The sequence below is a fragment of the Tetrao urogallus genome (genome assembly GCF_951394365.1).
Source record: "Tetrao urogallus genome assembly, chromosome: 13".
Taxonomy (NCBI): Eukaryota; Metazoa; Chordata; class Aves; order Galliformes; family Phasianidae; genus Tetrao; species Tetrao urogallus.
In genome coordinates this window covers 5,200,634-5,226,987 of record NC_136826.1, presented here as the reverse complement: position 1 = coordinate 5,226,987, position 26,354 = coordinate 5,200,634, and the positions used below count along the sequence as shown (strand labels likewise).

The window sequence follows — 26,354 nt, the reverse complement described above, 5'->3', positions numbered from 1 at the left end:
TGGAAACATTTTGGTGCTTGTTTCTAGGAATCCCTGGAAATGCTGGACTGAGAGGGTTCTCTGGGCCACCAGGGCCTCCAGGGCAGCCTGGATCTGTTGGATTCCCAGGAGCTCGTGGAACAGCAGGACCAAAAGGTATGCCTGGAGCCTGTGTATGGGGGAGAAATTGGGTCAGAAAACCAGGGTTTCAGCCAAGTGTATCACAGCGGGCAGGCAGCACGTTATGTGTGGGCCAGCTGTGCGTGGGAAATCAGCTCATCTCTTGGCAATGTTAGTGCAGGCACCAGCTGCTAGAAGTGAGCTGAGGAGTGCTTGGAAAGGGAGAGGTTCTTTCTTGATTTGGATCACTAATGGGATTCCACCAAGGGTAAAACCAGTGAGAGCATGGAAAGTTTCCATGGAGGGGAGCTGAACGAAGGGAAGCTTTATGTGTACTGTGTTGCTCCGTGTCCTGTTTCTCACACCTGTTGTAGTTTCTGTGAAGCATGTTATGCATTTCCATCTAACTAGACTGTTTGCTTATATGCTCATTTAGTAAGTGTTCCCATTGTCTCTTCAGGGTTCCATGGATTTCCAGGTTTAAATGGTCTGAATGGCTTGCCGGGCACAAAAGGGTCTCCTGGAACACCAGGTAAAGGAAATGTATGGCCAGTGTCCTAGCTGGGAATATGCATTAAGTGGTCCATTATGAGAGCAGTGCTCCCCACAAAATTGCTGTTTCACCCAGTTGTGGATTAAATTACAGTATCAAAGGAAGGAAAATATCAGAATACTGAATGTGCATGAGCACATTCTTCTTTAATGCCAGTAAGAATAGGATGCAGTCTGTGGAGTGAAGGAGGTTTTTCTGTGGGTAGTTCTCCTTGATTTCCTGAAGGACTGTGTTGCTGCTGGAAAGTCAGTGGAATGAAATCACGAAGCTCTTCCATTTCCAGTGAATGCTTGATTTTACAGGGCAGCATCAAGTACTCTCTTTGAGTTGGACTAAGTGATGCTGTTTCCTTACTGCTCTCCATTATGTGGAACTTAAGAAAAATCTCAGTAAAATTCCAGTCATAGGATGATTTAGATTGGAAGGGACCTTTAAGATCATCTAGTTCCAGCTCCTCTGCAGGGACATCTCCCTCTAGACCAGGTCGGAAGCTGATTTCTTCCATCAGATCTGAATTCTGCTTTTGGGCTCTTGCTGTACTTTTTCATATTGTTAACTGTATGAAGTAGAATGTGGTTCTGTTTTGCAAAGTGTTTTGCAAAATCCAAAGGAGAAAAACCTTTCCAAAGGGGCTTGTTTGGTTACAATAATCTTGTAAAGTAGCATTTCAAAGCTAGGCTTTGAAATTTTGTATGTGAAAATAGACAGCTTTGTTGTATAAAATTAGAAGGATAGCTGTGTTCTATTAGTGTAATGAATTAACTGCTAGTAGATTATTTGAATAGGCTTTCATCTTTAACCATTTTTAATTAGGTCTGAGTGAAGTTGGACTGAAAGGCCCTGCGGGTCTCCCAGGTCTGAAGGGTGAGGAAGGTTCTCCAGGCTTGGGTAGAGGAGCTGTAGGATTCCCAGGGCCAAAAGGCTCATCAGGAGACATGGGTAAGTACTGATGTTTGTAAGCCTGGTGGAATGTGTTGCAACCCAGGCTGATGGGTTTGCACAGCTAGAGGAATTACCAGAGAGAACTCCTAAAGTCATAGAAGTAGACAGTAGCCTCACAGGTAAATATTAAATCTGTGATGTGGTTATATGGTTGAGAAACTCTATGTAGTTCTTACAGTGTCTGAACAGCAGAAAACAGCAATTTCTTTCCCTTTGTTCTCCTCATTATATACTTCTTAGCCACTCATTCTGTTCATATCAGCTCTATGACTGTGAGCTTGGGATATACTTTCTCACTTGGTATTTCTTATTCTAGGTCCCCCAGGTCCTGTGGGACTGCCTGGCTTGCCAGGAACTCCTGGAGTTTCTCTTCCTTCTGATATACGTGGGAGACCTGGGGATGCTGGCCATCCAGGACTTGATGGGAGTTCAGGTATGGAGACAGACCTCATAAGGGGAGTAGAGTAGCTAAGAGGATTTCTGTTAGTTTTTGTGGGTTATTTTTAATGCACTTTCTTGAAGAACTCTTATGGATAATGACTTAGAGTAGCACTGCTTTAATAATCTGATTTTTAGATCAAGGCTTGAGAATAAGGAGCTCTGTTTTCAGTTCCTGCTATTTAATCCTGGTTTGATATAGCCTATTAATAAAGCTCTGTGATCAATACTCATTTCACCCATTGTAATGTTGAAGACAGACTCAGGCACTAAGGTAACTACTAAGGTCCAATGTATTATTTGGACTGTGGTTTCTACAGCTGTAATCATAGGCTCCTTGTTAGATTTAGAAGTCATCTGTGGGAACTGAGAGGCAGCACAACGTTGTTGCTACTCGAAGATACATAAGGAGTGATTGTTCTAAGGTCAATAGCAAGTTTACCTTGAAGTTTGAAAGACCTGTCAGGATAGCATTAGTGCCTATTCATTGCCTAACAGCCTTATCGAAGAGGCTGAGACTTTTCCTGGCCAGACATTTGAAGCCACTGCTGTTGTTCTCCAAGGTAATATGTGGGTCACCAGGCTAACTACCAGCTGGGGTGAGGGCTACACGTGTTCAGGCCCAGGATTTGAAGTAAGGTGACTGTGGTCAAAAGGATTTAAAGGTTTCTCATACCTGCATTTACGTAAGTAACTGAGGCCTGGTTCTTTTCCTTTGGGGGAGGACGATCTTGGAAATACGAACAGCCAAACAACGACCGTCCACTAGAATGACCCACTGGGGATAGCAATAGCATTTGCTTTGCCTCGAGAGGAGATTGTGCCAATTATCACTTTGTCTCTAGGTCTTCCAGGTCCTCCGGGACCACGAGGGCCCCCTGGACCAGCTTTTGACCAAGGCGACACAGGCAATCCGGGTTTCCCTGGTGTTCCTGGCTTGCAAGGTGGTAAAGGTGATGTGGGACCTGCTGGTCCCATTGGACTCCCTGGCGTATCTGGATTCAAAGGTAATCTTGCCATGAAAAGAGTCTGGGAGTCGTTTGGCAGCTGTCACCATGACAGTACGAATGGTTATTGGGTGGTGTCTGTGACTGCTTTGTGTGTGAGCACAGCTGAGCTTGTTGTCTGTCTTTCCTTTCTGTCCATGCAGGTTTTACCTACGACTGGTAAAGTGAGGCCAGCTCCAGGTGTTAGTCAGTGTGTCCCACATGACTTTTTAATTTTCTTTCTTTTTTTTTTTCCTGGGTGCTTGATGTCCACATGGAAGAATATTGTCAATCAAGTGTAATTATGTAACAGTGGAAATTCTTGTCTCAAGGCTCTGCAGCCATTCTGGTCATTAATGTGAGCACAGAGTTCCTGAAGGGTCACGGTCCCCTCTGTCTCAGAGCAGAAATAGTGTTCTCATTCCTGCCATCAGTGTGTTTCTCAGTGCCCAGCTGAGGAATCAGAACCTCATGCTCAGCTTCTGAGGTTTCATCTGTGTACCTTTGCAGGTGTCAGAGGCGAGCCTGGTCTTATGGGGATGCCAGGTAAAGATGGGCCTCCAGGGGATCCTGGTTACCCTGGGCTGAAAGGTGAAATGGGACGCCGAGGTGAGTGCCAGAGAATTGGAAAAGCTTTACTTTGTTACCAATGGTTTGGGGTAGAGAAAGTTCCAGAGCTCTCCTAATTGGCTTATCTGGGGGGCTTCTTGGTTTCTTAAAGAATTGAAATAAATTAGAAAGAGCTTAGTGTATCATGTTTCAGAAAGATACCCAGTGCGGATGTATTAAGGCAGCCTTAATTAAACATGCTTCTCTTTTGTGTCAGCATTATCGTCAAAGCCGTGCACCTTTTTGTGATGTACTTCCACTGTCTCTTACACTGTGTGCAGGTCTCCCTGGCCAACCAGGGGCTCCAGGTGTAACCCCACAGGCAGAAGAAATCACAGCCCCTGCGGGCTTACCGGGTCTGCCAGGGATTGATGGTGTTCCTGGCTTTGATGGAGATCCTGGATTCCAGGGCCCGGTTGGAAAGCCAGGTAAAAAAAAACACTCAGATCACTGATATTCTGGCCTTCTGGAAGAGAAATACTACTCTCAGCGTTATGAAAGTTTTTCTAGCAATGGAAATCACTCAATCCAAAAACATACAAATGCTATGTTTTACTATTGTTAGAACATGCTTGATAAATTCTTGTCATGCACTTTGATAGTGCTTTCGAGTGAATGCTGCAGAGTGAGGAGCAGCAGCTGTGGTATAGCTGGTATGATGCCAGCTTTGGTAGCAGCAGGTGGAGTAATCCTGAAAGTGATTCACTACTGAGAATTCTTTGGAGTGTCAGTGGAATGCTGCTACTGGAGAAGTGATACAAACTTCAGCCTGGGCCACTACCACTAGGTTGTATCTAGAGCTGTTTAAGAGTGAGCTCTCAGACCATGGATAACAGATTTCTGCTTGGGAATATAGTTGTAGGACTGAAGGTACTGGAATGAGGAAGGAACGATAGTAGTAACCATATTTGATTTCAGGTGCAAAGGGCCTGCCAGGCAGATCTGGTTTGAAAGGACGTGACGGTTTACCTGGATCACCTGGCATAGCTGGTGACCCGGGACCTTTGGGTGCCCCAGGACCTCAGGGATTTGAAGGTAATGGCATGATTTGCAGAGCACAGATCATTAGACTTTTCTTTGTCCACAAATTCTGAAGAAACCAAATTAGTTACCTTAGGGAGAGTGGGGATGTACATGATCTTCTGCTTTGTATCTGCAATGAAGTAAATTTTATCTTCAGTAAGGAAGATTACGTCACATCGTTGTTGTCTGTTGCTGCTGATGTTTCCCTAGGTACAATTCTGAACATCTTTTGGTTTCAATGTTCTAAGGATGTAGGAGCCATCTTGGAGGTTTGAAGGAGCAAAATGGTACTCACAGTGAGCACAGTTGAGAGGGTTGGGTGATATAGGCATGATGGAAAGAGAGAAGGGTGGGATTCTGCCACAGATTTGTACAGCTGTTGGCCTTTCTGTGTCAAAGAAATATCAACATTAAAGCACTAGAGAGAAAATTTATTATGTTTTGGCTGGTGCTTTGGGATCTTCAGAATATGAGAATGTGGGTACTGTGAGATAGATGCTAACACTCTGGCATTAGAGTTGTTGGGGAAAGACAGAAAATGAAATGAGGTAGGAAATGAATGGGTGTCACAGTGAAGCAACTGCTTTTGGAACTGGTTTGCCTCGTTGGTCACACAGCCCTCCAAACTTGGCCTCTTTGTCATACAACACAATGCCAAAATCAGCTGTAGAGCCAAGTGACACCCACCCTGCCAGTGGTGAGTTCTCTTCTGCCTTCTAGGTGCCGCTGGAAAGCCAGGCGCGCTCGGCTTGCCGGGAATGCCTGGTCGGAGCGTGGGTGTCGGGTACACCTTGGTGAAGCACAGCCAGTCAGACCAAGTCCCGCCTTGTCCTGTTGGCATGAACAAGCTCTGGGATGGCTACAGCTTGTTGTACGTAGAGGGGCAGGAAAAATCACACAACCAGGATCTCGGTGAGTTGATGGGCTTCTCTTGGGCATAAATGGTGTAGGTCAAAACCCCTTTTCTCATGTGCGGTTTTCATTGGTACTGCTGACAGCTGCTGTAGGGAAAGTCTCCCTGACCAGAATCTGCTGTGGAAGCAGTGTTACTTGTGCCGTGCTATGCTACTCTTGGCTAGTGTGTGTGAGCTGGAACATTTGGCAGATGCTTTGTATGACTGTTTGCCCAATTCTTGCAGGTTTTGCTGGCTCTTGTTTGCCCCGCTTCAGCACTATGCCTTTTATTTACTGCAACATCAATGAAGTGTGCTACTATGCCAGCCGAAACGACAAGTCCTACTGGCTGTCCACCACCGCTCCCATCCCCATGATGCCAGTGAGCAGCAATCAGATCCCACAGTACATCAGTCGTTGCTCCGTGTGCGAAGCACCATCCCAGGCTGTGGCTGTGCACAGCCAGGATATCACCATCCCACAGTGCCCCCTTGGTTGGCGCAGCCTCTGGATAGGATACTCCTTCCTAATGGTAAGGATACTATTGCTACTGCAGTGGCAGCTTTACATGTTTTTTATATCTCCTCATCACTGAGACTGAATTAGCTGAGTTGCTCATAGCAACTTCTTTATCAGCAGGCCTGCTGTAGGCCACTTGTTCCCATTTATCTGGCCTTCTCGTATGCACTGCTCAAGTCTGGTAGTAAAATGGAAGCAGTAGTTCTGCATTGCTACAGATACTCATTGTGCTTCAAACCTTTAAGTGCAGAAACACTAATTAAGCTGCAGTATTTCCTTAATCCCTTCTGTCTTCTGGAATATTATTTCCACTGTAATCCCCTTGAAGCCCAGTACTGTAAAGTCATTAGAAAACTATGAAGTCAGCATTATTGTCTTCTGATTTTCCCACTTTGCAATTGCAAAGCTAGATTTCCTTTGTACGAGGACTGCATATTCAGCATAAGCAAATGCCTTTGCTTCTTGCCTCTAGCCCTGACTCAAGACTCAGATACAGATAACCAAGTTATACATTTGGTTGCCCATTATACTTTTCTCAACTACAGAACTTGAAGACTGCCCTATTGCCTCCTCTTCTGTTCCTTTGCACCCACTTAAATGGACATCTTTATTTCAGCACACAGCAGCTGGTGCAGAGGGTGGAGGTCAGTCCCTTGTCTCACCTGGTTCTTGCCTGGAGGATTTCCGTGCTACGCCCTTCATTGAATGCAATGGTGCCAGAGGAACGTGCCACTACTTTGCAAACAAATACAGTTTCTGGCTGACCACTGTTGAGCAGTCGCAGCAGTTTGTTGGTGCTCCTCCCTCTGAAACTCTGAAAGCAGGACAGCTTCGGACGAGGGTCAGCCGCTGCCAAGTGTGCATGAAGAACTTGTAACAGAAATGCAAACAGCAGGAACAGTCTTTGTTACCTGAGAGTAGGCATCACTGATGTGAAGGAGATAAATTCATAAACCTGTGTTGTGTGTGGTTAATAAAGGAATCAAGATGCCAGAACTCCACAAAAATCGAATGTCAAATCCAGGACTCCACACACAAGGGAAAGATCGGTGCTCAGAAAGCCATTCTATGGATCATGGTGCTATGCTATTTCTCTGCTGTTGTTTGGGGCTTCTTCTTCATTCATGGCTACCTCAGAAAGTCTCTGGGAGTTCTTTATTCAGACCGAAGCATAACTGGCATCTCACATATACCACTGCCCTGAGCAAGGCGCGCACCAACCACCACGAGACACATCTGCAAAGCTGTGCTTTGTTGGCATCTCTGCAAACAGTGCCTGGCCTACTGCTAGGGAATGGGCGCACATTCTCCTATGAAATGCAGAACTGCCCAAATGTTGTAATGCATCGTAGGTGACTTTGAAACTCTAAGCAGAAGTGGTCGATAACTGATGTGATTAGGGAGATTGAGGATGGACGTTTTGCTTTGCTTATACAACAGGTGGGATGTTCTTTGGCTCCACTGATAGGTAATCAATTCTAATCCAAACTCATATCCGGAGTTGATTTTGAGTCCAAACCACCTCCAGCATTTTTCATAGCTCTAACCATATTCCAGATGAAAAGCTTCCTTCAAGGCCTGTCCTTATCTCCTTGTAGTCAAATGACGCGCAGCCACCGGAAACACTTTGTTACTGCAAACCTTCATCTTCCTTCAGAGGTTGCCTTGGCACAGTTTTGGGTAATTATACAAGCTGTGTGTGTATAAAAAGTAGAGGCCTGCTAGCTATCATGCAATGCTTCTGCAAATACAGAAGAAAGCAGTTAGTTACGAGATGTACAGTTATTATTTCTACAGTCACGATTGGTTGCATTCTTCCTCTGGGCTGCTTGCTGTTTTCTGCTCGTTTTAAAAATTGCATTTCTATCATAATCCCACATTCCTAGAGGGCATAATTAAAGAGAAGTGCTACTAATTGTATTATCCTTATGTATTTTCAGGGAAAGCCGTGAAAAAGGATGCTAACAGTTACATGACTTCATTAGGTCGGGCTAGCGGTGTGATTATCGATTTCTCTTTCTAGTGACGTGCACAAAACCCTTGTAGTGACATTCCAGGACACTGAAGGAAGTGCCTTGCAAATACACTATCGCCTCGGCTTAAAGATTTTGAAGACTAATTGTCAGATTATTACTATTAATACGAGACTGAGACATGAATTTGAAGTATTTTTTCTCTACTAGTTGCTAGAGGTCTAGCTCTATCCAGCAAAATACTTGAGCAGCTGCTGTTTTTACCTTCAGTGATTGAGGGTGGAACTAGGTGATCCATAAGGTCCCATCCGACCCAAAGCATTCTGTGAATCTGCAACGCTTATTTATATGCATAATATGATGTTATTTTCCCAGATTGGAGTCAGAGAGCTCTGTGTGTTCAGAGTTTGAACCACAGTAGAGATGAGCAGAGAGTTTGTGATGAGAATTTTTAGTCCTTCATTTAACTCTTCCCTGCTTGTGAAAGATCCGCAGCTGCTTTGGATGTATTTTGCAATCAGCTTTTAAGATGTTGTAGTGTTCCTGCCTGATGGTCCTTCAGTGCAGAATATCGCATTTACTTTTAGCTGTCCTTGCACAGACTGAGCACATTGTGCTCCTGGTGTAGGCAAACTCAAGGTGAAAAAGCTGCTGTGTGCACACCGCAGTGCTCACCATGTGCTGAAAAAGTGCGCAGTTAACTCTGGGAAGTTGTCAGCAATTGGGCTCCCATGGTGCTATAAGTGTCAGTCAGGTGTGTTTGCAGACTCGATTTTTGAACAGAAACACACCAAGAAGTATTTTTTTCAGGATCAGAACTTCATGCATTTAACGTGCCAGTATCTCTAGAGTAGTATGCTTGTACTGCAAGAAGCTGGCTCTGTTGCTATCCATACCCGAACTTCCCTTGAGTTCCACAAATGGCCTTTTCCTGCTGCTCACCCAGAAACCACGCTCATGCAGCAAACAGCTCGCAGCTCAGGAGGAGAGCTTGGCCCTGCAGAGCTCCTTCAGCTGCTCAGAAGGCATGCAGCTAATCCCTGGGTAGAGGAGGAGAAGTGCTGTTTTTTCTAAGCGTATAGTTTCCAAACTGTGTTTAATAAACATTAAACAGGATGAAACAGGCTCTTCTAAGCTCTTTCCTTTAATATCACACTGGCCTTGTTCAGGAGGTGCAAGTGAGAGGAGACAGCATTCAGTATTTCTCCATGTGTTTTTATTGGTGAAGATGAAGCTCTGCAGTTCACGTTTATCGCACTGTCATGACAAAATGACCACCCTGGGGACTGCCTGGTAGACCTTTAGCATGGAGTAAAAGATCTTTGCCTTAAATTAAGTGTTCTTCTTAGGGCTGCTAGAGAGATACTCTGCCTTTTAGAAACACAACCGCCCAGGCTGCTCTGATCAACCTGTAACATTAAGGCACTTAGACCACAACAGATCTCAAAAGGCAATAACTCAAGTAACAGTGATGTAATCTGTCTATGTGTATATATTAAGTCTTAACATAGCCTGCTTTGCATTTATTTCACACAAACAAATTAACAAAATATAGCAGCATACAACCTATGAAAAGCTTAAGAAATTTATTAGATGCACAGATAAAGTGCTATAACAGAAGTCTGTGTAAATCTACTTTAAAATAAATAAGGTACAGTTAAACCACCTTTGACTCTTTTTAGCTCTGAAAGAAATAACCTAAGTTTTAATGATTTTGATGTTAAGGTCAAGGTGAAATATGTGAAATAACAGTGGTTGTGATCTGTATCAACTGTCTTGAGTCTCCCGTTCCTCTCGAGGTCTCCCAGAAGCAGGAAGGCTATTGCAAAATGTATACATCAGACACAGTTCCTTTTACAGAAACATTTTTGTAATAAAGTGTGGTTGCTCAGATACATGTTAAAATATTTAACAAGGAAACAATTTTCTCATGATCCAGTCGATCTTTTAAACAAGACAACGTATTTTTTCCTATGATGCAGCCCACAGGAGGGAACAGAAGTAAACATCCTCCTTAATTGAAGACTGTTTTGCTTTAAGAACTAAACTATTGCATTATTTCGAGAGCAAGAAATATCCATTTGGGTTATCCCTTTCTCCAAACAAAGAGCCCAGCGACTTGCTTATTTTTGCCTTAATCTCAAAGGCCTGTTTGTCTTCAGGTAAGATATTGAAAAGAGATTCCCATTAAGCATCTTACTACAAGAGCTTTTATTGCCTTTCCATCTGGGGAAGCTCTTGTTAAACTGTCGGTGGAGTTTTGGATGCTACTCGGATTCTGTGCTCTGTTTTTTCCATAACTTCAGGCACTTTGGGGCTAACATGGCTGTAAGTCAATGCAGTGATATTAGCAATGCGTTCAGTACTCAGAAGAGTCACCGCAGTTTCCTTCATACACTCAGGATTTCAAATTCTTCTTCCAATTCAAACAGCTTGTCAGTAGATTCAATGAGTTCTGCAAAACAGAAGTAATGCTCAGTAGTGCCTGACTATTTACCTAAAAGAAAAAACTTTGGAAAACGCATTGCAGAAAATATCTTGTAAGAGTGATAAAAATAAGTAAATCTGTGCTGGCAGTTGTATGGACTGTTTGGACAGGGGGCAGATAGGTACTGCTTGATTAGGAAAGCACAGCTATTCCACCTGCGACTGTTCTTCTCTTTGCTAAGGAGGGACACTGAGCTGCACAGGAGGGCTCTCAGCCCACACCATACCTGCTCCTGTAGTTGTCACTTCTGGCTTCGTTGGAGGTATGAATGGAGGCCAGTGGGGCGGGTGCTTCTGGACGAGCTCAAACATTCGAAGGCTCTGCTGCTTTAGAATCTCCTGAAGACAGAATACTTTCACTTTAAATGCTGCCTTGAGAGAACCCTGAAGCACAGTTAAGTGTCTGTTCAATAAAAACATCCTTTCACTACGTGTATCTATCAGGAAACAAAGGCTTTATGCTTTTGTGAGGCATACTGTGAGGTCCTGTTATATTTTGAGTACCATAGATTTCTAACACTTTCCTTGTTAAAAACACACCTGGCAGACAGATCTCTTGAACTGTACTACAAGATATCACTGTCTTATAACCAGTTTTGATTTCTATACACCTGTGATTTTGTTTACATGTAGCAGCAGACACCAAGAATGCTCAATGTTTTCTGCCTCTTAGAAGAAAAGTACCTGTGTGGAACTCTGCGATAAAAGACAGATCAGCTCCAAAAAAACCAACAGATTTGGAAGATGAGTTTTGATCAGCAGAAGCAGGCTGTTACTGAAGCCAAGTGCTACAGCTCTTCAAAGAGATGTCACCTCCTGATACATATTAGTTATATACAAACTGCTTTCCTCAGCTGTTTGCTTTTTTTTGTTTGTTTCACAGAAATGCCTTTAGAGGTTTAAAGGTACCCCTTTAAGGGTAGCTGTTTCCACCCATTTTTCAAGTGGCAGGGATCCTGGCTGCCAAAGCACTGAACAACTTCTGCTTAACAGCACAGCCCCGATGTGTTAATGCATTCTTCTCCATGGCTCTTTTCATGTGAAAACAGAGATAAATGTAATGGGAGTTTCTGGTTTAGGAAAAAAAAACAACCAACAACCAACCAAAACCATGAATTCCTACAGAGTGAACAAAGATGGTCACTTGCCACTGTTACCTTTTGTACGAGACTGCACCAGTTATCAAAATCACATTCTTCTTTGCAAAAGAAGCCCTGAGGGGGGAAAAAGCAAACAACAAAAATACAACAGAGTGTTATTTGCAAATTACAAATCCGCAGTGCAGCAGGTAAAGCAGTGTGAGCAGCAATATGCTGATTCCCCCTATGGCTGCTCAACGAAAGACCCCAAATATGTGGCAGTTCAGGGCAAGACCCCAAGAGTGGCACAAGGCCCTGCAAACCCCAGCAAACCAGTCCATCAAAAACATGCAGCAGCAGCTGCTGTGTGCTGTCATGGAGCCACAGCCAGCTCCAACAGCCCAGGCATCAGCCTCACATAAAGAACAACCTAAGGATCATTTTCCGTATGGTACCTGTGCTGGAAATATTTCTTCTTCATTCTGCCTTTGTCTGGCTCACTGCATTTTTCCAGATGTTGCAGAGTTACATAGGTAAGTATTTTACAAAAATGAAAATACTTTCTAGAAGTAGCAGTAATAACAGCAATATGTCAGTGACTGAAAGACGCTGGTGTCTTGTTAAAAGCTATGGACACACATCTCATAGGTGACAACTGCCAAATCCCCACCAGAGGATAATGGCACGGGGTCACATTTCATTTCTTCAGATACAACAGGTGCCTACAGAACGCTGTAATGTATGTTGGGTGACTTTGCAAATAATTCCATTGACAGATATTTATATTACGATGTAATGAATAACTTGGCCAGAGTGACAAAGCTTATAAGACAGCAACAGAATAAAACAAGTAAGCCTGATTCCATTCCTTTACCTACTACACACATGCTGCTTGCACACAGTAAATGCACTCAGCAAAGAAACTGAAGGTAGCTCCCTGCCATGCAGACAGACAGTGCCTGTGTGACCTGAGATTAATGCATCCTATGTAGTTAATGTAGAGACAGCTATGTGTTGAAGAAGCAGCTATGTGATCTTGATGCTACATGTTGATAAAAGACAGCTTTGTGATCTCGATCCTATTCAAGAAACACTTCTTGCCCTTAGTTTGAAATAAAATATGTGCATTTGTTACTTTCTAACACCTACTAAAGCTACTGAAGGGTCCAAATTCATGATCTTCATTCTGTGGGGGGCTTGCTGGCAGTGGAAGCTCTGGTCATCAACTGTGCCGTTCTCTTCTGAATCTACAAAGCTTTGGGTGGTGTGAGGGTCCAAATAGATCAGCTCATTGCCTGTATGGATGACACCCATATGTTGAAAACAAACAAGTGACTTTAATGAGCACTAAGTTAACACTGACAGTGACAATTTATCCAGGTCTTCTGTTTAGGGATTCCTAAGGAGAACGCTTAGGCGCAATGTTTCCACAGGACATTTACTGTAACTTTCTATTGTGACCTATTACTCAGATTTTCTGGTTGGTACGTTCTACCTTTCTCACATACTTTCCTTTTCCCATGCGAGATCCAGTTCTTTCTTTTTTTAAAATCTCAACTGCTGTAATCCCTAACATTCCAAGATCAAAAGATACAGGAGGGCCAGAAATTAAATCTGCAATCCCATTAGGCATTCATTCAGAAATTGGAACAAAAATGCCTAAAACAGCTCAGGTTTTACAAAAGAACAAAAGGTCCATAAAACTATGGGCCAAAATCTGGATGACTGTATTTACAACAATTAAAAATGATACAATAAGATCTGCAAAAAGGTGGAAAAGACACCACTATCAGAACACATTTGAAATACAAGAAAATGAGAGAAGTGACAGTTGCCCAATATACTTGTCGAATGCTATCGGCATCGCTGTTTTTGCCTGTCATTACTTCCTTTTGCACCCAGCTTTGCTGTTACCTTTCTGCTTCTGTAAAGGAACACATCATGCTGTTGCTGAAATCCTTTAGGTACGTTTCTTCATCTCTTTGACTGTGCTCTGACTTTTCTTTACTTTAGAGATTCATAATTAAACCGCATGCACTCTTCCCCCAGAAATTTCTCTTTTGATCAAATGCATATTTTGAGTAAGTTTCCCTTTTTCCTTACCTAAAAATCCTATGAAATAATAGGCATTATTTGGTTTCCCTCCTAATGCTCCCAAAGACTGTGGCATCTTAAAGCATTCCTAGGAATTCAAAGGGTAGAAAAGGAAATTATAGTTGATTTGTTTACTGATCTGACAGATACTTGAACTTATTTGACGATAACAACCCGTTCATTGGGGAAAAAAAACTTACTTTAAATGCATCAATATATACTGGATTTATGTGATTTATCCCTAGACGTAGAGGTATAATAAGCAAGAGGGGCTTCCAGCCTGTGCAGAGTCCTGCTGTGTTCCTGTTCCGGCCGAGAGCACTTCTGTGCAAATGTGCACTGCTGTGGGCTGTGCTGCTGCTCTGGGGAGGGGACCAGCACATCTTCTCTGTGGGAATAAAACCTGAAATCAGTCGGTGCACAAAGGAACACAAAGTACATCTTCCTCTCTGAGATAAATCAGGCTGCTGTGCCAGAGATCTTCACAGAGCTCCCAAGATAAAATGAGCAGAGCACAGAAATTAATTGTAGCTGTTTAGCGGAAGTAATTCTAGCAGCCAGTCTGTGCTGGCACATCGGAGTGAGACACTGCACTGATGACTGGGAGATGAAAATTTAAGCCTGACATTTATGACAGTTACTATTATATGTTGGTATTATAATATGCTCAAGACCTGTCTGTAAAACATCACAGAAATGAAACGGCAGAGATGATGACGTCAGGAACTCCTGGAGGAACTCTTTGCACCCAGCGATGTGAGCATAAAGGAAACAGGGACTGAAGTAGAAGTGGACTGTGGTTAAGCTTCACTTGTGAATCCACCTTTCTTAGGACTGTAAATTAAGCACGGCCGTGCATTTCTCAGTGCTAGGATCTGCTGCTGCTTTCTTTTTTTGCCTACAAAAAGCACAACTCTTTCACAAACCCTGCATTAAAACCAATTTACATAAGCTGCAACCTCATTCCATCTCTGGGCTAAGAGTTTAGATAGCACAGACCATCTTTGTCTTCTCCCCAGCTGCACAGTGGCTTTAGTTTTGGACATGCAAACTTGAGTTTGTGATTTTTTTTATCCCTTTTCTTACACCAGGAAGGAATACAGGTGGCCCTGAAGTTTTTCTTCATGTTTTGATACATTTGGGACAATGAAGTCTTATCAGAAACAGCTACAGGAGTACTGATGTTTCACTTACTGATGTCTTCAATGACCACTGTGTTGTCCATAGATACATAAACAGCTAATGAATTCCATTCATCAAATAAAGCGAGCTTCCTAGAGAACAAATTAACATGACCTGGTTAGCCCAAGAGGGTGCTTACACTCAGAAAAAACAGGTGATTCTTGAGCAATTAAAAGCTTTCTCCTTTGGAAAAGCAAACTTGTTGGATTTTTGAAAGTCTTGGTGCAATAAGGAGTAATCTTTGGATATTAAACATTTAATATATTTGGAAAAATAGATACTGAGTGGTACCAGGAAAAGCATATACACTGTACAATGTGAAAACTGTTTTGTCTCATTGCCAGCTGCAGTAACAGCTCCACCAGGTAATTAAGTTTGCTACTTTGTATTGCATTTAACAGCCTACGCCATGGAATCTTGCCCATCATGCCTGTCATCATCCAGAAAAGGAAGAATTTCCTTTGCCAGCTTTGCACATTAATTTTTCGCATAAGTTCTACTGAATTCAGTGGAACTATTTGTGTGTGTGTGCAAAGTAGAATTGGACATTAAAAGCTAAAGGAATCCGGGCATCCAAAAGTTAGGTGGGATACAGAGGTTTCTGTTCATTTGTGTGAAATCCAGACCTCTGGGAAAGGGAGCTACAGCCTGAAACTGCACAGGCAGAGTCAGCTCTTTGAAATAAGCCAGAAAAACCCAGATGTGAGCACTAACCCACGAAGAACTTATCAGTGAGAAGTGCTGGGGTTCAGAATGTGCTTCAACTCCTCCCTTTCTCCAGAACACGTTCCTGTCCCAAGGCTGCAAAGAACTGCTGCTGAGCACTGAAGACCTGCAGCCTCAATGTCAGGTTACATATCCCCCTTATCCCTCCAAGAACTGGGCAAAGCCAGCTCTTCTAAGACTTCGAGACTCTGAGGACCTGCCCCATCTTTTGTGGTTGGCACAACTGCTCCCCAGAAAATGAGCAATTGCAGTTCAGTTCCCCCTTGGCCCAGCTGGCTTCCCTCTGAGGTTTCACACTGCCAGCCTAACCTACCTGGTAGAGCTCCTGACCAGCTAAAGCTGTGCCTCTATGCAGAAAGAAGCAGACATCTGTGGTGGCTACTGATTAGGGCACACAGGCAGCAGAGCAGCTGGGAACAACTTCAAGGTTCTCTTTTCCAGGCTCTCACTGCACTAAAATCTAGAGCTCACCCATTCCCAATTCAGTTTCTGCCCACTGTATCCCACGTTGCACTTGTAAACACACAGTAAATGTATCCCTGATTCTGAGACAGGCAGATGCAGCCTTTAAAACCCTGCCTAGGCCGTATCCTGATCTCTGAGCCAGGTGCCCTGAGGGAATATATTCTGAATGAGCTGGTAGGATCTGACTTACTTTAATACTTGAGCAACTGTATTTGGTCCAAACCACTCTCCAATCGATTTCCCCTCTCCAACACCCATCTGTGCTGTTTTTGTGAAGGGGAAAAAAACAAACCGCAAACACAGAAGAAGAGAGATCACAAAGAATCCAATAACAAAAAGTATTCAATGCCATGGTTAAAGAAGTTTTGAGTAACTGCAAACAGTATTTAGCAATAACAATTATTTTCACAACCTACGCTTTTTTCAAACCCTTCCTGTTGTCAGTTCACGGGACCATAAAGCCACAGAATGCTTGGGTTGGAAGGGACCTTAAAGCCCATCAAGCTCCAAGCTGTGCTGTCGGCTGGCTGCCCCCCAGGCCGTTCAGGGCCCCATCCAGTGTGGCCTTGAGCACCTCCAGGGATGGGGCACCCACAGCTCTGAGCAGCAGTGCCAGGGCCTCACCACCCTCTCAGAATAAAGAATTTTTGTTTAAAGCCATTCCCTGTTCCGACTATCAGCCATCACCCTCCTGCTTATAAGCTCCCTTCAAGTACTGGCAGTTCCTTTAATAAAGTTTCTGAACAACAGTAAGATTTACAAATAATTATTACAAATTATTACAGATTACATCAATAAGCTCCATAACTGTCTATTCTAATATTACTGACCCTGGTACCCAAGGCTTACATAGTTTATCAAGGGACATATTCTAGCACGTGCATTTATTTAGTCTCAGTGAATTGCATTTCTGTGCTATTATACCCCATAGCCATCTACATGCATTTTTATATCTAAATACACACTGCCTTCATAACCACCACTTAGAGTTACGAATTAACAGATTTCAAATTACAGTAGGAATTTCAGTAGAAAAAGAAACAGAAAGTCTGTTCTTACCCATCTGGTGGATGGAATAACAGCAATCCTTCCTGTCTAGAAAGCATCGGAGGATTCTGTGATATTCTTCTGGTTGTTCTTTGTGTTTTTCCCATTGCCAGTCTGAGAGGAAACACAAAGATTAAAAAAACAAAATTTTCCATTATCCTGATCAAATTTCTGGAGAGTAGTGAGCCACAAAGCCAGGTGGTACAAGAGTAATCCACGAGGGCTGCTCTGAAAGCAATGCCTCCTATTTTATGATGTCGGAGTTGGTGATCTGAGAGGTTTTCTCCAACCTTAATGACTCCATGATTCCCACCAATATCCCATTCCATTTTGCTGCCGTGTGACAGCATGGCATCTGACATGGAAGTGAGGATGAAGCAAAGGGGTGGGACTGAATTCTTCCATGCAGAAAAAAATGGCATCCAGTCATTCATTGACACTTGCTGAATGTCTCTGGAGACCAAACAGTGGGTGTGAGCACACCACGTGGAAATAAACAGGAGGCATTACTTTCAGAGCAACCTGCATACAATTCATCTCTAAAATTTACATTTTGTTGAGAATGTCTAGAACTCACAGTTTGCTATTTCCTTTAAGCTGTCCTTTATCATCATAGGCTAAATGGCAAAGATGTCATCAACTGCAGACTTATTCTGACTGATGGCTGCTGAGCACTGAGAGCTACTGCTGTACTACTGCTCACAGTAACTGTGAGCTTCCAAGGTAATTTAAAACCACGTGCTCTATTTAAATCTTGTGAGATTTGTAGACATACATCAAATAACAATACAAGGTCCATACTGGAAAGTCCTCTCACACAGCAAATCCACAACAGCTCTGCCATGTCTGCTTCTGCCTCTAATAGGGGCAGTTTCCTTAGTTAAGGAGAGCAGCAGGATTCCCTGTCTATTCTCTCTATTTCCCTGCTTAAAGCTGCTATGATTTCACCCAGTCAGACAAGATTAATTCATCAGTAACTTTTACCAAAGCACCAAATAAGGTCTCATTAATAAATCTGGGTTTTGTGCTTTTATGGAATACTACACACACACGCACTGAAGGAACGTGGTCTCCAGACAATACAGATGTTCACTCAGAAGCAGTACACACCTCTTCCTAAATGCCTGCAGATCAGTGCCTGTGCCAGCATCATCTGCCCACATCTCAGCATACATCCCCAGCCAGAGTCAGACGAAGGACCGGTGCCTCCTATTAGGAAGGTTCATCACAATTAATACGGGCTTTGAACTGGAGGCAGAACCACAGAGAAACTGTCAGAGTGTAAGAGCCCAGTTAGGTCTGCTGAAATGCGCAGTAACTGTCCTGTGGATGCAATGCTTTTATTTCCACACTGCTGCTCTAATCTCTACGCAGCACAAATAAGGTTTATGTACTCCTTGTGGAGTTGACTTACTCTGCATTCTTCAACAACACTCACAGATATGCACTGCTTGCTGTACAAACATGAGCACCTGATTACGTGCAGGTGTAAGCACACATAGATTTTAATAACTTCAATATGCTGTTTGAATAAACAATTACAGCAATGCTTAAAACATAATAACGTAAAAATCATTTGTCAGTCCATGAGGCCATCCCTACTCCTGCTATTTAATTTTAATGAGGCAACAGGTCTGCAGTATACTCACCAATAGGAGAAAACTTCCTTCTATACGTAAACCAGAGACGAGCACTGACATCCAACAGTAACTTAGATTTGTCTGGAATGTTTTTAAAAGGAAAGAAATAAACTTTTAGAACTGGAGAATTCTAGTCATTCCTACATAGCCTATATAAAGTGTTCACAGATGACTCCTCTTAACTTCTACATATAAGGTCTTTAATACTTAGATGCTTTTTTAGCCTTTTAAACCTGAGAACTTTTGTAGACTTTTAATTAAAGTTGGATTGTTAAGAATGAAATAATTACCAGGCAATGAAGTTGTAAAAGGTGTTTGGAATGATTCTGCCTAGCTTGAATGAAATGCTATGGAGAACTACGTCCTTAGGAAAGAACTGGTAAAGCAAGTTAAGGTGAAAAATTTCTACGTGCCAAACAGCATAGAATTATGCATCACTTCTAAACCCAATATACTGTTATTTCTTGAAAGTCCCACCTGACTTAATTAATTCTTTCTTGTCTCTTCTTGTTTTCTTTTTTCTTTTTTTTTTTTAAATATACACTTACAGAATTCTCCCAAAGGCTCACAAAGATTTCTTAAGCTCTTACCTGCTGCTTTCTCTCTGAGCTGTGCTCAGACCCACTGGCCTTTCAAAGGATCTCTCAGCCCACCAAGGCTGAGCACAGGACCCTTGGCTGTCCCAATACCATGGCTGCAATAACAGCTGCCACCACTGACATGTAACATAGGGTTACGCCCTTGTCCCCTCCCCAAGGAGCAAAACTCAGTTCTGAATCATATACAATAGCTAAAGCTAACGTTGCTTTTCACCAAATTACAGCACACGCCTCAGATTATTATTTTTTATTGTGCTGATGATTTTGAAATCTCACTTTACAGCTGACAGACAGCTCCCCTCGAGGGTAAATAACATCAGCAATACCAACCATTCCCTGCAGATTTGTTTTAATTTCTGAAGTGTCTGGTGATGGGCAGGGACCGAACTCACACCTCCACCAGTCGTGCAGTCTCTGCACCAGCAGTGACAGACAGCGACACGGGGTTTCGTTCAGGGCCGAGTACCACTACCTACAGCTGGGGGTTTTGTTTCCAGGGAGGAGCTGCTGCTGCACCACAACCAGCATGTCACAGAAGAGTCTTCACGTTAGAGTTACCTTCGTTCAGGTGGTGCTGCCTTCCCAGAATCCACACCGGCTCATCGGTGTCGGGAAATTCTTCTAAGTATTCCGACAGAATAGTGATCTGGTTTTCATACCTGGACAGAACTGAGTACAACAGGGCAGCTCAGCCCCCGCCCCGCTCCGACAGCACGACATGGCTGCCGCCGCACGGCCCGGCTGCGGAGGGAGGGAGGGGAGGAGGGTCTGCCTGCGTCATGGGCTAACGGTAATTAATACCGATTAGAGAAGGAAGTCCGATCGCTGCAGGGTTTTGGTTTTTTTTTTTCTTTTTCTTTCATGACTAAAGCGGGGCTCGTTGGAAGAGTAAAAATGCCCCTCGGTCGTTGTCTTTCAGACGTCAACCTGAAGAAACAGCGCCGACCGCAAGCGTGAAGCCGAAGCAGACGCGATCCTACGCCGCTCCTCACGCAGGAAGAACGACGGCGCCGCGTGAGAGCGTGAGAGCGGCACAGCGCCCGCAGCTGCCACACAGCCGCCCCGCCCGCACGGCTGGACGGCAGCTCCCGGATCCGCCCGGCAAGCCCTCGCGGACCGCGCTTCCCGGAGCTGACGGCGCCGTGCCCGGCTCCCGCCCCGGCCGGAAGGCCCCGACGTCCCGCCCCGAGGCGCGGGCCTCGCGCCGAGGCCGGCTGGGTTTACCTCAGCGATCCCGCTGCGCGCGGCTCGCCCCGATCCCGCCGCTTCCCCTCTCCCCGCGGCCCCGTCCCGCCGCCCCTCACCTGACTCCATCCTCCCGCCGTCACCATCCTCCTCCTCGGCCCGACGCGGAGGTCCGACGCGGAGGCCGCGCGGGGCGCTCCGGGAGCTGTAGTTCCGCCGCCGAGTGGCGGCGCGCCGCGTTCCGCCGAGCGGACTACAAATCCCGGCAATCCCCGCGGCGCGGAGGCGGCCTACGGGCGCGATCGGCGGATTCGGCACGGCGCCCCGCTGATTGGCCGGCCCGCGGGGCGGGGCGCCGCCCTGTCGGTGGGGCGGGCTGCCGGCCGGCATGGAGGGCGCGGTGTCCAACGTCGAGGTCTGCAACCTGGCCTACGCCGGGCGCCTGGAGGAGCTGCGCGCCCAGCTGCTGCGTGACAGGGCCCTGGCCACCGCCACCGACCAGGTCAGCCGGCCGAGCGCGCCGCGGCGGGGGCGGGTCCCCTCAGGGCAACCGCGCGGCCCGGGGCCCGCTGACCGCCGCTCCCTCTCCACAGGACCGCCGCACCGCGCTGCACTGGGCCTGTTCGGCGGGACGCACGGCCGTGGCGGATCTCCTGCTGGGGCTCGGCGTGCCCGTCGGCGAGAAGGACGACGTGAGTGAGGCGGCCCGGGGCAAAAATTTGGATACGATTTTCAGCCATTTCTGTTATTCTTAAAAAAATCTTCTGTAAGCGCTGCTGTTGGTGCTGGAGGTGCCTTGCGGTGCCGCTCGCAGCTGAGCTAAGTGGTTTCTGCTGGGCGGCTGCGGTTTCTGTCGGGGCTGAGTGCGGAGCTGTGAGCGGGCCTACGACTTGTCTGCCTGCCGACAGTAATGCCAAGTGCTACAGCTATGTGCGGTGTGACGGGTGAGCAGTCTGCTCTGCACTGGGGTTATGTTTTCTTGTGTGACGTCTTTGCTGTTATAACTTCTGTGCTTGCCTCTGCAGGCTGGTTGGACTCCCTTGCACATTGCTGCATCGGCAGGCCGCGATGAGATCGTGAAGGCCCTCATTGACAAAGGGGCTCCCATCAATGCTGTCAATCAGAACGGCTGCACGCCCCTGCACTACGCAGCCTCCAAAAATAAGCAGGAGGTATGGCTGCCGGTGCTGCTGGAGTTGGTGTTGCCGTCAGAAAAAGTGTTTGGTTATATGAACTTTTCTTCAGTTTTTTTCCCCTTTTTCTCTTCCTATGCCTTCAGATTGCAGTCATGCTGTTAGAGAATGGGGCTGATCCAGATGCAACAGATCATTTTGAATCTACCCCATTGCATAGAGCAGCAGCCAAAGGCAACCTAAAAATGATACAGATTCTTCTGCGGCACAATGCATCTGTTAACATACAGGACTCAGAAGGGAACACTCCCCTGTAAGTGATTTTGTTTATTTGTTGGTTTGGGGTTTCTTTATGTTTGATTTGGGTATAGCATAATTTCCATGAAATGAAACTCCATCACTTCAAATTTGCTTTTTAACTTTAGGAAGCCTCAGAATACTTCTTTGTGTCACATCCCCGTGTAATTTAAAAAGATTTTAGAAAATAATAATTAGTGTTTTGCATAAGTGTGTCTGTACATCCATACTTTAGTTACTACATCTATTATAAAATATAGAACACCTTTTGTAATAACTTGGAATGCATTCCATTTCCGCTAGGGGGTAGAAAGCGTGCTAATAACATCAAAGTCATAAGGAACTGGTCTTGTAGGCTGCCTGCTCTGGCCTGCCAAGTAAGAACTAATTTTGGAAATTTTCCTCACTTCTCTATGGAAAATGACATGCAATTTAAGTATAACCAGTCCAATGTTTGTTATTGCCTCAGAGAGCAGTTTGAATCTGTAAGAGTGAAACCTTAGCTGCTTTGAAGTTGGTGTCAGAAACCTGTCTTGTTGCATTGGAATCAAGATTTTGCCATGAATAAGATTGAGCAGGGTATTTTTGCTATACATAAAACACAGTTTATTGTAGAACATATGCATTTATTTTCAGGGTAGGATGCTAAATTGAAAAAAAAGCACTTGCTGTGTTTACAGTAATTCTTTACGATTTATTTTATTGCTTTTGATTCAAATAGAGATTACTGTTTTCCAATTTCACTATGGATTTTGTGCTCCTTATCTTTGCTGACTGCAGAGCAAGGCTTTGAAGTCTTTGTAGGTGGTCGATCATGTGTGGTTTTGTTTTCCTAGGATTTCTCTCCCCTCGTTCCCCACAACATTCTTGTTTTGCTCTTGTTTTGACAAGGCGTAATTATTGCTCTTCATAAGCTTGGACTACTTAAAAGTGGCTGTGGGTTTCTTGTTTTTATTGCAGTCATTTAGCCTGCGATGAAGAGAGAGTGGATGAGGCAAAGCTGCTGGTGTCTAATGGTGCAAGTATTCACATTGAGAATAAAGAAGAGCTGACCCCACTGAAAGTGGCAAAGGGTGGCCTGGGAGCCATACTTAAAAGAATGGCGGAGGGCTAGTGGGGCCTTCTGGCCTGGCTGTCTCCTCTTTTGTGCTTTGTTTAAGATTGCCAACCTCGTATTTCTATAGTTCAACAAGGATGTCATATGTGAGCATCAGCATGGTACTCAACTGTCTTCTGTCTAGGTTTGCTCAAAGTATACTGCCAGTCATTTGTACTTCCTGTTGATTAAACAGTTTACTACTTTTGATGTATTTTTGATATCTTGCCGTTTTGTTTCAGTTCACTGTATGATCTGTATACTTTAGGTTATTCCTTCTGTGTTGCAGTCCAGTTTAGGATTATTTCTTTCAAACAACTTTGGGAGTCTCAAAATGGTATTCTTGCTCTCTGTGCTTCAGGTAATAATTTCAGGGATAAAGTGTGATTGTAAGGTGATTTCCTGCTGAATTCTTAAAAAATGCAAAGCAAGCATCTTTACATGAAGGATATTAAAAACAAACAAACAAACAAACAAAAAAAACCTAGCAACTTCTGTGATGATTGCAATTGTGTAAGGGTTTGTTTGGCCAGGAGAGGATTAAAGACATTCTCTGCTTTTTAATAGGGATCATTGAGAACTTCCGTGGGCTTGTCACTAACTCATTTGTCCCTTAGTTTTGTACAGGTAATCCCTGATTGAATTGATGTGGGGGAGGTTGGGATTTTCTTTTCTTGTGTGTCGCTTTTTCATGTGATTGGAATTAAATTCAGTATTTGAGCTTTTAGCAATAGAGGTGAGAACACTTACTGCAAAATAAAAAAAGCTGGCTGGACAGCTGGACCCAGAGGGCAGTGAACGGAGTTAAATCCAGCTGGCAGCTGGTCATGAGTGGTGTTTCCCAGAGTCGGTACCAGGGCTGGCCCTGTGTAATATCTTTGTTGATGATCTGAACGAGGGGTTGGGGTGCACCTCCAGTGAGTCTGTGAGTGACACCAAGCTGGGAGGAATTGTGGATCTGCCTGAGAGTAGGAAGACTCTACGGTGGGATCTGGACAGGCTGATCTCTGGGCTAAGGCCAATTGTATGTGCTTTAACAAGACCAAGTGCTGTGTCCTACCTGTTGGCCACAACAGTCCCATGCAGTGCTACAGGCTTGGGGCAGACTGGCTGGAAAACTGCACAGAGAGAAAAGATCTGGGCTTCAGCATCCCGTTCTGACGTTGGTAAGATCTGTTGTAGCACTGGTGGGTGAGTTTCTGAACAAATCATGCTGATGAAGTTCTATGAAATAAAGACACTGTCTTAAAGAGCAATCTGTGATGTTATAAAACTTTATTAAACTTGTGTAACAAAACCAATATTTCCAAAATAGCTTTTGTGCGTGGGACAAAATGAGCAAGTCAGCTGAAAGCCTGCCATCTCTTCGACAGTATGGAGATAGAACGAGGTGTCTTGTTTTTTTTCAGCTGCAAGGAAGTGCTGAAGCAGAAGGTTACAGTTCCTACAGTCTACTTGATAGGAATTAAGTTCTTGCACTTCATTTTGATGAGTAGGACAGAAACTTAAAACTAAAGAGGTATCTTTACCAATTACTTACTCTATCCTAGAAAGAAAAATGCAAGTTAAATTTCATTGAGAATACCAGGTGTGAGCAGTGGCAGAAGCTTGCTTTTACAGTAACCCTGGCTCTGCAGGCATTGTTAGAAGCAGAAACTTGACTGAGTAAATGTTGTTTCTTACGTGTTATGCAGATGCTGCTGAAAACTTGAATTGAGAAAAGCTGAAGATACAGTTCTGTGTTGGTCCTTGATCTTTGTATAGAAAAGAAATAAAGAAAAACATCTAAAACTGCCCCATTTCTGTAGCTCTGTAAATCCACATCCCTGGATGATGATGACTCGAATGTTGGCTTAATAACTGCTTCCCATGGCAATGATCCTTGCTCCCTCAGGAGGAGATAAATGGTGCATGCAGGAAAGACTTTTGGAACATCCAAGGCAAATTCTGAAAGACTGCATTCTGCATAGCTCTGCAGGGTTTTAGAGCTACATGCCATATAGCATCAGTATCTAATTTGGCTTGAGCTTTGCCAAAAGTATCACTGGAAAGCTACAGACAGTGCCCTGTTCTTTATTATAAGTTATTTTACACAAGAGAAACTTCATAATGAGGACAAACATCTGCGAGAAAGCTTCAGAAACATTTCTGTATTAGGAGACCCCAAACAAATGTATTTGTTATTTTCCTTAGCCCCAGCAATCTGTTCTGCTTTTTTCCGTTTGTTTCTTTGGGTTTTTGTTTTGTTGGATTGTTTTTTAACTATTGCAGTGTGCTGGGTAGAAGTAAGAGAGGGGTTGTTCATCAAGACCTTCCGTCCTTTGTTTTATATAAAGCATTAACATAACTTGAGCAAGTTCTACTTTTTAGCAAATGCAGTGGTCTAGGAAGTCTGCAATTACATTGTACAGCTAATACAGAGTCACCAGAATAAGATCCTGGTGTACTCTGGTGAGTTGTATGAGGAATAAATGCAGAGAAATGTATAGAGATGAGGAAAACTGATGATACTGGCCACATAATATATTTCCCCCCTTTTGCCCATGCAATCACATTGGTATCATGGAGACCTGAAATATACAAATAACAAAAATATATGACACGATGCAGGAGGTTACTTTAGAACTAGCACAACTATGAAGAGAGTTGTGTGTATTCGTCCATGAAAGACAAGAGTAGAAAAAGGCCTTTGAGCATCTGAGGAAAAGCTATTCAAAATCAATGCTAGCGTCAGCCAAGGAACGAGCTTCCTTGGACCAGTCATTCATTTGAATTACCTCATTACACATCATTATTGGTAAGAAATGGCACCCACATGGCACTCCTGCTGTTACTGATCATGCTCAGTGACAGGTTGTTGCACGCCTATGAAACTGTGCGGGTGCGAATCTAAAAAATACTAATGAAGCCTCTAAAGCTAATTGCATGGTTAGAGTTTGCAGATTTTGCTTAGTAAAATCCGAGATTTAATAAAAGGTGCACCTGATTAAGAAGAAGCATATGTACAGGTTGTGACTTAGGCTGGGTATTTTGGAGAGAAATGAGGGTATAGATCTGCTTATAGAATGAGGCAGTGTTGGTGTGAGTAAGGGTTTGATGTGTGTTATATCAGGAGCAGTTCTTAGCCAAAAGAGTGTTAGCAGAATACTGTAAGTGCTTTCATCCTCTAGAATGAGGCTAAAGGCTGGAACACGCGTATCTTGAAAGCTGCAGAACTGTGTGGAAAGAACAATGAATACAGTTCCATTTTATGATTCAACCTGAATCTTCAGCAGGACCTCATGCCTT

General features: G+C 44.1%; 3 protein-coding genes across 3 annotated transcripts in view; 2 read left to right on the top strand and 1 right to left on the bottom strand.

The window, feature by feature from the left end:
* The window catches only part of COL4A6 (collagen type IV alpha 6 chain), a gene marked incomplete at both ends in the record, with an annotated part of 116,489 nt that extends 109,549 nt beyond the window's left edge, over positions 1–6,940 (top strand). Inside the window, 11 exons of the mRNA XM_079541919.1 lie at positions 28–135; positions 560–631; positions 1,466–1,591; positions 1,911–2,027; positions 2,878–3,039; positions 3,529–3,627; positions 3,909–4,055; positions 4,546–4,662; positions 5,371–5,562; positions 5,790–6,076; positions 6,680–6,940. Coding sequence (XP_079398045.1) covers positions 28–135; positions 560–631; positions 1,466–1,591; positions 1,911–2,027; positions 2,878–3,039; positions 3,529–3,627; positions 3,909–4,055; positions 4,546–4,662; positions 5,371–5,562; positions 5,790–6,076; positions 6,680–6,940 — 1,688 coding nt within the window. The remainder of the gene's footprint in view (positions 1–27; positions 136–559; positions 632–1,465; positions 1,592–1,910; positions 2,028–2,877; positions 3,040–3,528; positions 3,628–3,908; positions 4,056–4,545; positions 4,663–5,370; positions 5,563–5,789; positions 6,077–6,679) is intronic.
* Positions 6,941–10,426: 3,486 nt separating this feature from the next.
* ATG4A (autophagy related 4A cysteine peptidase) lies at positions 10,427–20,022 on the bottom strand (the record flags this gene model as incomplete). Its single annotated transcript, XM_079542112.1, has 12 exons — positions 19,914–20,022; positions 18,766–18,837; positions 18,227–18,325; positions 17,129–17,230; positions 16,260–16,332; positions 14,891–14,970; positions 13,897–14,084; positions 13,706–13,784; positions 12,752–12,897; positions 11,681–11,737; positions 10,751–10,862; positions 10,427–10,491 (listed from the first exon to the last, which is right to left on the bottom strand). Exons 3-12 carry the CDS (start codon positions 18,285–18,287, stop codon positions 10,427–10,429), a joined length of 963 nt encoding a protein of 320 aa, XP_079398238.1. The 5' UTR covers positions 18,288–18,325; positions 18,766–18,837; positions 19,914–20,022.
* Positions 20,023–20,928: 906 nt separating this feature from the next.
* Positions 20,929–23,084, top strand: PSMD10 (proteasome 26S subunit, non-ATPase 10; the record flags this gene model as incomplete). The annotated part of the gene is made up of 5 exons (XM_079541892.1): positions 20,929–21,042; positions 21,134–21,232; positions 21,566–21,712; positions 21,820–21,986; positions 22,931–23,084. 5 exons carry the CDS (start codon positions 20,929–20,931, stop codon positions 23,082–23,084), a joined length of 681 nt encoding a protein of 226 aa, XP_079398018.1.
* Positions 23,085–26,354: the final 3,270 nt, after the last annotated feature.